The 10,165-nt window shown below is 45.2% G+C and overlaps 1 protein-coding gene across 2 annotated transcripts in view; it reads right to left on the bottom strand.

Moving 5' to 3' along the window:
- The window catches only part of LOC115178643 (bifunctional apoptosis regulator), a 23,890-nt gene extending 14,110 nt beyond the window's left edge, over positions 1-9,780 (bottom strand). Inside the window, exons 1-3 of one of the 2 annotated variants that reach the window (XM_029739896.1) lie at positions 9,644-9,780; positions 7,326-7,655; positions 3,751-3,849 (exon numbers count right to left, since the gene is read on the bottom strand). In XM_029739896.1, the coding sequence (XP_029595756.1) occupies positions 3,751-3,849; positions 7,326-7,648 (422 nt within the window). In that variant the 5' untranslated portion in view covers positions 7,649-7,655; positions 9,644-9,780. Of the gene's footprint in view, positions 1-3,750; positions 3,850-7,325; positions 7,656-9,479 lie in introns of both variants that reach the window. The other variant, XM_029739895.1, reaches the window with a different exon arrangement.
- Between the last annotated feature and the right edge of the window lie 385 nt (positions 9,781-10,165).

Below are 10,165 nucleotides of genomic sequence, written 5' to 3'. Positions count from 1 at the left end.
CTTTCACACTGATCTCGACAAACCATTTCTGTATGGACCTCGCTTTGTGCATGGGGGCATTGTCATGCTGAAATGGGAAAGAGCCTTCCCCAAACTGTTGCCACAAAGTTGGAAGCACAGAATCGTCTAGAATGTCATTGTATGCTGGAGCATTGAGATTCCGCTTCGCTGGAACTAAGGGGCATATCCTGAACCATGAAAAACAGACCATTATTCCTCCACCAAACTTTACAGTTGGCACTATGCTTTGGGGTATGTAGTGTTAACCTGGCATCCGCCAAACCCAGATTCATCTGTGGGACTGCCAGATGGTGAAGCGTGATTCATCACTCCAGAGAACGCGTTTCCACTGCTCCAATGGCGGCGAGCTTTATACCACTCCAGCCGACGCTTGGCATTGCGATCTATGGCTTGTGTGCGGCTGCTCGGCCATGGAAACCCATATCATGAAGCTCTTGTGTTGACGTTGCTTCCAGAGGCATTTTGTAACTCTGTATTGAGTGTTGCAACCGAGGATGATTTTTATGTGCTTCAGCACTCGGCGGTCCTGTTCTGTGAGCTTGTGTGGCCTACCACTTCACCTCTGAAAAGGTGGCACGACGGTGCCACGTTGAAAGTCAGAGCTCTTCAGTAAGGCCATTCTACTTACAATGTTTTTCTATGGAGATTGCAAGGCTCTATGCTCAATTTTATACACCTGTCAGCAACGGGTGTGGCTGAAATAGCCGAATCCACTAATTTGAAGGGGTGTCCACATACTTCTGCAGATACAGTGCATTCAGAAAGTATTCAGACCCCTTCCCCCCTTTTCCACATTATGTTACAGCCTTATTCTAAAAAGGATTAAATAAAATATTTTCCTCATCAATCTACACACAATACCCCATAATAAAGCTAAAATAGGTTTAGAAATGTTAGCAAATTTTTATAAAAATTTGTTTAAAAAAAATGAAATACCTTATTTACAGAAGTATTCAGACCCTTTGTTATGAGACTCAAAATTGAGCTCAGGTGCATCCTGTTTCCATTGATCATCCTTGAGATGTTTCTACAACTTGATTGGAGTCCACCTGTGGTAAAATCAATTGATTGGACATGATTTGGAAAGGCACACCTGTCTGTATAAGGTCCCACAGTTCACAGTGCATGTCAGAGCAAAAACCATGCCATGAGGTCGAAGGAATTGTCCGTATTGCCCCGAGAAAGAATTGCGTCGAGGCACAGATTTCGGGAAGGGTACCAAAACATTTCTGTAGCATTGAAGGTCCCTAAGAACACAGTGGCCTCCATCATTCTTAATTGAAGGACATTTGGAACCACCAAGACTCTTCCTAGAGCTGGCCGCCTGGCCAAATTGAGCAGTCGGGAGAAGGGACTTGGTCAGGGAGGTGACCAAGAACTTGATGGTCACTCTGACAGAACTCCAGAGTTCCTCTGTGGAGATGGGAGAACCTTCCAGAAGGACAACCATCTCTGCAGTACTCCACCAATCAGGCCTTTATGGTAGAGTGGCCTGACAGAAGCCACTCTTCAGTAAAAGGCACATGACAGCCCACTTGGAGTTTTCCCAAAAGGCACCTAAAGACTCTCAGACCTGATGAAACATGATTCTTTGGTCTGATGAAACCAAGACTAAACTCTTTGGCCTAAATGCCAAGCGTCATGTCTGGAGAAAACCTGGCACCATCCCTATGGTGAAGCATGGTGGCAGCATCATGCTGTTTTTCAGTGGCAGGGAGACTAGTAAGGATCGAGGCAAAGATGAACGGAGCAAAGTACAGAGAGATCCTTGATGAAATCCTGAGCGCTCTGGAGCAGGTTGTCAGACTGGGGTGAAGGTTCAGTCCCTAAGACCCTAAGTGCAAAGCCAAGACAACGCAGGAGTGGCTTTGGGACAAGTCTCTGAATGTCCTTGAGTGGCCCAGCCAGAGCCCGGGCTTGAACCCGATCGAACATCTCTGGAGCAGCAATGCTCCCCATCCAACCTGACAGAGCTTGAAAGGATCTGCAGAGAAGAATGGGAGAAACTCCCCAAATACAGGTGTGCCGAGCTTGTAGCGTCATACACATGAAGACTCGATGCTGTAATCGCTGCCAAAGGTGCTTTAACAAAGTACTGAATGAAGGCTTTGAAAACTTACGTAAATGTGATTGTTTTTTATTAATAATTTAACGAGGGAAAAAAACTATTTAAATCAATTTTAGATTAAGGCTGTAACCTAACAGAATGTGGAAAAAGTCAAGGGGTCTGAATACTTTCCGAAGGCACTGTATGTATATGTACAGTACCAGTCAAAAGTTTGGACACACCTACTCATTCAAGGGTTTTTCTTTATTTTTACTATTTTCTACATTGTAGAATAATAGTGAAGACATCAAAACTGTGAAATAACACATATGGAATCATGTAGTAACCAAAAAAGTGTTTCACAAATCAAAATATATTTTATATTTGAGATTCTTCAAAGTAGCCACCCCTTGCCCCGAAGACAGCCCTGCACACTCTTGGCATTCTCTCAACCAGCCTCATGAGGTAGTCACCTGGAATGCATTTCAATTAACAGGTCACCCTTGTTAAAAGTAAATTTGTGGAATTTCTTTCCTTCTTAATGCGTTTGAGCCAATCAGTTGTGTTGTGACAAGGTAGGGGTGTTATACAGACAAACCATCTCAATTGGGTTTAGGTCGGGTGATTCTGGAGGCCAGGTCATGTGATGCAGCACTCCATCACACTACTTCTTTGTAAAATAGCCCTTACACAGCCTGGAGGTGTGTTGGGTCATTGTCCTGTTGAAAAGCAAGTGATGTGCAAACCAGATGGGATGGCGTATCGCTGCAGAATGCTTTGGTAGCCATGCTGGTTAAGTGTGCCTTGAATTCTAAACAAATCACTGACAGTGTCAACAGCAAAGCACCATCACACCACCACCTCCGTGCTTCACGGTGGGAACCACACATGCAGAGATCATCCGTTCACCTACTCTATGTTTCAAAGACACGGCGGTTGGAACCAAAAATCTCACATTTGGACTCCAGACCAAAAGGACAGATTTCCACAGGTCTAATGTCCATTGCTTGTGTTTCTTGGCCCAAGCAAGTCTATTCTTATGTGTCCTTTAGTAGTGGTTTCTTTGCAGCAATTCGACCATGAAGGCCTGATTCACACAGTCTCCTCTGAACAGTTGATGTTGAGATGTGTCTGTTACTTGAACTATGAAGCATTTATTTGGGCTGCAATCTGATGTGCAGTTAATTGCAGTTTTCTGAGGCTGGTAACTCTCAAACTTATCCTCTGCAGCAGAGGTAACTCTGGGTCTTCCTTTCCTGTGGCAGTCCTCATGAGAGCCAGTTTCATCATAGTGCTTGATGGTTTTTGCGACTGCACTTGAAGAAACTTTCAAAGTTTTTAACATTTTTCGCATTGACTGACATTCATGTCTTAAAGTAATGATGGACTGTCGTTTCTCTTTGCTTATTTGAGCTGTCTTGCCATAATATGGACTTGGTCTTTTACCAAATAGGGCTATCTTCTGTATACCAACCCTACCTTGTCACAACACAAATGAAAGAAATAACACAAATGAACTTTTAACAAGGCACACCTGTTAATTGAAATGCATTCCAGGTGACTACCTCATGAAGCTGGTTGAGAGAATGCCAAGAGTGTGCAAAGCTGTCAACAAGGCAATGGGTGGCTACTTTGAACAATCTCAAATAGGCCAGCCGGCTCTGAGTGTGTTAGTACAGTACCTCTGAAAGGCCAGCAGGCTCTGGGAGACCTTGGGGTTCCCCTGGATCTCTGCTCTCCTCCTACCCACCACCTCTGAGAACAACCGCTCTACTGCATCTCTGAGAGGGGGAGGTGGTGGGTAGAAAGGATGGAGGGGGTGGAGGGAGAAGGAGGGAAAGGGGTAGAGGAGGGAGAGAGGAGGGGATGAGAGAGAGAAAAGAAGGGTGGAGAGAGTGGTAGAGGATAGAGAGAGGAGGGGATGAGAGAGGGAGGAGTAAAAGGTAAGAAAGAAAGTTGATATGAAAACCAAAAGAACAGAAGAGAAAATCAGGTTAATGGATGGATTTGGCAAGGCTACCTTGGAGCTAGGTAAGACATGCATCATTATTTGAAGTTAAACATATTATTTTTTTAATATTGTGGACATCAAAACAGTTTAACACGCATTTAGAATTGTTATTTGTTGCGCACTGACTAACTAGGATCTGTATACTGTCTGCGTGTGAGAAATAAGATGCACGACAACTAAAGAAAATACACACGCAAAAACATAATTCCAGTAGCCAATCGACCGATAAGCATGCCAGGTTGAATGTATTAACATTGACAGGTATTACTCAGTGTACTGCAGGTCACGTTCCCCTACCTCAGCAGGAGTAGTGTACTACAGGTCAGTTCCCCTACCTCAGCAGGAGTAGTGTACTACAGGTTAAGTTCCCCTACCTCAGCAGGAGTAGTGTACTACAGGTTAAGTTCCCCTACCTCAGCAGGAGTAGTGTACTGCAGGTCAGTTCCCCTACCTCAGCAGGAGTAGTGTACTACAGGTTAAGTTCCCCTACCTCAGCAGGAGTAGTGTACTGCAGGTCAGTTCCCCTACCTCAGCAGGAGTAGTGTACTACAGGTTAAGTTCCCCTACCTCAGCAGGAGTAGTGTACTACAGGTTAAGTTCCCCTACCTCAGCAGGAGTAGTGTACTACAGGTCAGTTCCCCTACCTCAGCAGGAGTAGTGTACTGCAGGTCACATTCCCCTACCTCAGCAGGAGTAGTGTACTACAGGTTAAGTTCCCCTACCTCAGCAGGAGTAGTGTACTACAGCTCAGTTCCCCTACCTCAGCAGGAGTAGTGTACTACAGGTTAAGTTCCCCTACCTCAGCAGGAGTAGTGTACTACAGGTTAAGTTCCCCTACCTCAGCAGGAGTAGTGTACTACAGGTTAAGTTCCCCTACCTCAGCAGGAGTAGTGTACTACAGGTCAGTTCCCCTACCTCAGCAGGAGTAGTGTACTACAGGTTAAGTTCCCCTACCTCAGCAGGAGTAGTGTACTACAGGTTAAGTTCCCCTACCTCAGCAGGAGTAGTGTACTACAGCTCAGTTCCCCCTACCTCAGCAGGAGTAGTGTACTACAGGTTAAGTTCCCCTACCTCAGCAGGAGTAGTGTACTACAGGTCAAGTTCCCCTACCTCAGCAGGAGTAGTGTACTACAGGTCAGTTCCCCTACCTCAGCAGGAGTAGTGTACTACAGGTTAAGTTCCCCTACCTCAGCAGGAGTAGTGTACTACAGGTTAAGTTCCCCTACCTCAGCAGGAGTAGTGTACTACAGGTTAAGTTCCCCTACCTCAGCAGGAGTAGTGTACTACAGCTCAGTTCCCCCTACCTCAGCAGGAGTAGTGTACTACAGGTTAAGTTCCCCTACCTCAGCAGGAGTAGTGTACTACAGGTCAGTTCCCCTACCTCAGCAGGAGTAGTGTACTACAGGTTAAGTTCCCCTACCTCAGCAGGAGTAGTGTACTACAGGTCAGTTCCCCTACCTCAGCAGGAGTAGTGTACTACAGGTTAAGTTCCCCTACCTCAGCAGGAGTAGTGTACTACAGGTTAAGTTCCCCTACCTCAGCAGGAGTAGTGTACTACAGGTTAAGTTCCCCTACCTCAGCAGGAGTAGTGTACTACATGTTAAGTTCCCCTACCTCCAGGGCCTAAAATGTACTTTTTGGTCTATCAGCCACTGCGACAGTTAGATTAAAATATATATATATACCAGCTACTCACAATTTTTACCAGCCAAAATATTTTTTTCACCATAATTTCATCAAAAAACACACTTTTTAATTATTATTATTTTTTTTTACAAATAACAGATGACCATGCTTTTGTAATGTTTCTAAAACAAGAAATGTATTAGTAAGAAGTAATGTGATATATTGCTCAATTTCATTATTTTGTGACCTCAGTCTTTTAATCAAAAAAAGCAGAGACAAAATGTTCAGTTGCCCCTTTAAGGGCGGGAGGTTACCGTGGTAACAGGGCCACTGGAGTCTTGACGTGTGTGTGTGTGTGTGTGTGTGTGTGTGTGTGTGTGTGTGTGTGTGTGTGTGTGTGTGTGTGTGTGTGTGTGTGTGTGTGTGAGTGAGATTTGGGGTCTGACTGGGGCGTCTCATTGGCTATCAGTTGAAGCAGCACTCAAACGAACATTGAAAAACAACCGCACAATGTAAATAGCCAAGAAACACCAGGACAAAGTCTCACTTTGTAGACTTGAGTAAATTAGACCAACTTTTGTGCCTCTGAGCAGCGCCTCCAAGAAAATGAATCCATTAGCACTTCCCTCATTGCACAGCTCCCCTGCCAGGCGGTATTACTGTGTGTGGTGGGATCTAGGAACCCTATTTCTTCCTAATTAACAGCCATGAAACTAAACAGCAGAAACACCTTGAAAACAGGTACCTACCACTATCTAAACCTACCAGTACCTAAACCTACCTGCATTTGGCAGGTGGTGGGTGTTGTTAATTGTATACCCTGCCTACCTCAGTAGGATGTTGACTTTGGCCAAGCCCTCCCACTTCTCTCTGACCTCTGATATCTTAGCTCGACCTATACATTTCACCATACAGAGGGTAGTAGTTATGGAGGGGGGGACAAATTGATAGTTACATATCAGGGTATTATTTTTGACCATATATGGTATTGTTTTGACAGTATCGCAGTATTATTTCTGCGCTAGTTGGCTGTACCTGAACCAAAACTCCAGTATTATTTCTGCGCTAGTTGGCTGTACCTGAACCAAAACTCCAGTATTATTTCTGCGCTAGTTGGCTGTACCTGAACCAAAACTCCAGGATTATTTCTGCGCTAGTTGGCTGTACCTGAACCAAAACTCCAGTATTATTTCTGCGCTAGTTGGCTGTACCTGAACCAAAACTCCAGTATTATTTCTGCGCTAGTTGGCTGTACCTGAACCAAAACTCCAGTATTATTTCTGCGCTAGTTGGCTGTACCTGAACCAAAACTCCAGGATTATTTCTGCGCTAGTTGGCTGTACCTGAACCAAAACTCCAGGATTTTTCCTTCATATCTGCTTCTCATTCTTTTTAAATAATGAGGCAATTTGTTGTCAGCACTTTTATTTCCATGACTGATCAAAACTCGTTCACCATACTTAGGTGCCGATACGATGTGTATTGCGATTGTCACAATTCTATATAGAATACATATGGTATCGGCACCTAAGTATGGTGAGAATATGGTGATGTCTCTGGCAGTTCCCAGCTCTAGAGAGTCGTACCAGTACGTTAAGTTCATGTACTCTAGCACCTTACCTCAGCAGGATGTTGACTTTGGGGAAGCCCTCCCACTTCTCCCTGCACTCAGGACACTCAGTCTTCCTACTAGACTCCCACCAGAGAGCCAGGCAGTGGCGGCAGAAGCTGTGACCACAGCTCAGCGTTGTCGGGTTGACCAGGACGTCGTAGCAACAGTGGCACCCAAACTGGTCCTCGCTGATGAAGGGGCTGGCAGAGGGCCGGGGGTACGGAGAGGGAGGGGGGTCAGAGGTCACAGGAGGGGTTAGGGGGGAGGAGAGATCGGAGAGAGGGTTGGGGACGGGGGCAGCAGCAGTACCCCCCTCCATCTGCTGGATCATCTGGGGTCTGGAGGAGAGAGAGAACCAAAGAATAAGTGAGAGAGAAAGAGAAGTGTGAGAAAGAGTGCGAGACAAAGAGCGAGAAAGAGAGAGCAAGAAACAGAATATGGGTTGTAAAAAAAACTTGCACTACTTGCACATCATTACAACACTGTATATCTACATAATATGACATTTGAAATGTCTTTATTATATTGGAACTTCTGTGAGTGTAATGTTTACTGTTACTGTTTATTATCTACTTAATTTGCTTTGGCAATGTTAACATATGTTTCCCATGCCAATAAAGCCCTTGAATTGAATGAGAGAGCGAGAGAGAGAAGAAAAACAGCGAGTGCAAGAGAGAGACAGAAAGAAAAACACAAACAGAGAGACAGAGACAGAAAGAGAAAGGAAGAGAGAGAGACAGAAAGAGAAAGGAAGAGAGAGAGACAGAAAGAGGGAGAGAGAGAGACAAAACTATGAACTGTGGCACCTTATTACCGCAAATCAAAGTGTATTGGTCCTTTACACAGATTCTCAATGTTATCGCAGGTGCAACAAAATGCATACCTTTCTAGCGCCAACAGTACAGTAATATTGAACATTACACACAATCCAAAAGGAGGGAAAAAAACAAGAAATATCATAGCGACTACTTTTGACCAGAGCTCAGAGCCCATAGCATAGGCACTCCTCCATAGCATAGGCACTCCTCCATAGCATAGGCACTCCCCCATAGCATAGGCACTCCTCCATAGCATAGGCACTCCCCCATAGCATAGGCACTCCCCCATAGCATAGGCACTCCCCCATAGCATAGGCACTCCCCCATAGCATAGGCACTCCCCCATAGCATAGGCTCTCCCCCATAGCATAGGCACTCCCCCATAGCATAGGCACTCCCCCATAGCATAGGCACTCCTCCATAGCCCATAGCATAGGCACTCCTCCATAGCCCATAGCATATGCACTCCCCCATGGCATAGGCACTCCTCCATAGCCCATAGCATAGGCACTCCTCCATAGCCCATAGCATATGCACTCCCCCATGGCATAGGCACTCCCCCATGGCATAGGCACTCCCCCATGGCATAGGCACTCCCCCATGGCATAGGCACTCCCCCATGGCATAGGCACTCCTCCATGGCATAGGCACTCCCCCATGGCATAGGCACTCCCCCATGGCATAGGCACTCCTCCATGGCATAGGCACTCCCCCATGGCATAGGCACTCCTCCATGGCATAGGCACTCCTCCATGGCATAGGCACTCCTCCATGGCATAGGCACTCCTCCATGGCCCATAGCATAAGCACTCCTCCATAGCCCTATGGGCCATGGTCAAAATATGTACACTCACTATACTAGGGAATAGGTTGCCATTTGAGACGAACCATTTCCAAATATTACAGAATAATTGGCTTTGAGTTCTGACAATGTATTTTATAGCTAATAACAGGAACCCACTTGTATAGCTTTCTTATTGAGTAGTAACTGACGTTTTGACAGACATGCAGTTTGGCTAGCTAAATGACAGTTAGTAAACAGGAAGCAACTCAAAAGCACATAACATTACACGAACACTGCAACAAATGCGTAATTGTCAACTCCGCAGATCAACTTATACTGACGGGAAACCTGTTCCTAGGAAAGAGGGGTTCTTACAGGTTCTCATATATGGCTAGCCATTCAATAAAAACAAGAATTATTTTAGTTAGCCGATTCTTGACCAAATCACTGTATCTAACGTTAGCTGCTAACTAGTTAGCTAGTCAGTGGCAAACCCCCAATTGTGCCAACGTTAGCTACCGTTAGGTATTAAACAGCATTTGTCATCTTTAGTTTCCTACCTCAGGAATAACGGCCGTTGCAACCAAGCTGGAAAATCACATCACCGCCGAATAGATGCTTTTCCAAAGTTAGTTTTGATTATGCTAGCTAGCTAATAAGACAAGTCGACATTTTCCGAGCAGTCATATGAGTAGCTAAACAGCTAGCTAGCTTCTCATTTCACCTTTTTCTTGCCAGGGGTATATTCGTTACGCGGAAGCAAACAGAACCAACAGGGAGGGACCTATATTTATTTTCGTTGCAAAATGTTTCCCGTTTGGAGTGAAAGGTTTCCGTTGCTAAACGTTTTGCAACAGACGAGACCTTTTAAAGCGGAATCCGCGTAATGAATACACCCACAGACTCGCTAGGGAAATGATGCGTTCAAAACCACTGGGAACTCGGACAAATACGAATTTATATATCGTCGTTAGTGATCTTCAGGTCAGAAAGTCGGTGCTCTAGAAAGTTCTCGAGTTGGAATTCCGAGTTGGATGACTGTAAAAATAATTTTTCCCCCACGGAGCTCATTTATTTTCCGAGTTCCCCGTTATTTTGAACACACTGAGGTCGGAGCTTTCCGAGTTCCTATTTGCGAATTTCCAGTTGTTATGAACGCGGCAAAACTCACACTCTGGTCACGCGAGCCGCGCCGTGACGAACTCATGAGCTAAAAACAAATCCGTGTTCTCGTCCTCATTGGTTG

Source organism: Salmo trutta, chromosome 38 (genome assembly GCF_901001165.1).
Source record: "Salmo trutta chromosome 38, fSalTru1.1, whole genome shotgun sequence".
NCBI lineage: Eukaryota > Metazoa > Chordata > Actinopteri > Salmoniformes > Salmonidae > Salmo > Salmo trutta.
The sequence above is the reverse complement of the archived record's forward strand: the minus strand, read 5'-3'. Positions and strand labels throughout refer to the sequence as shown.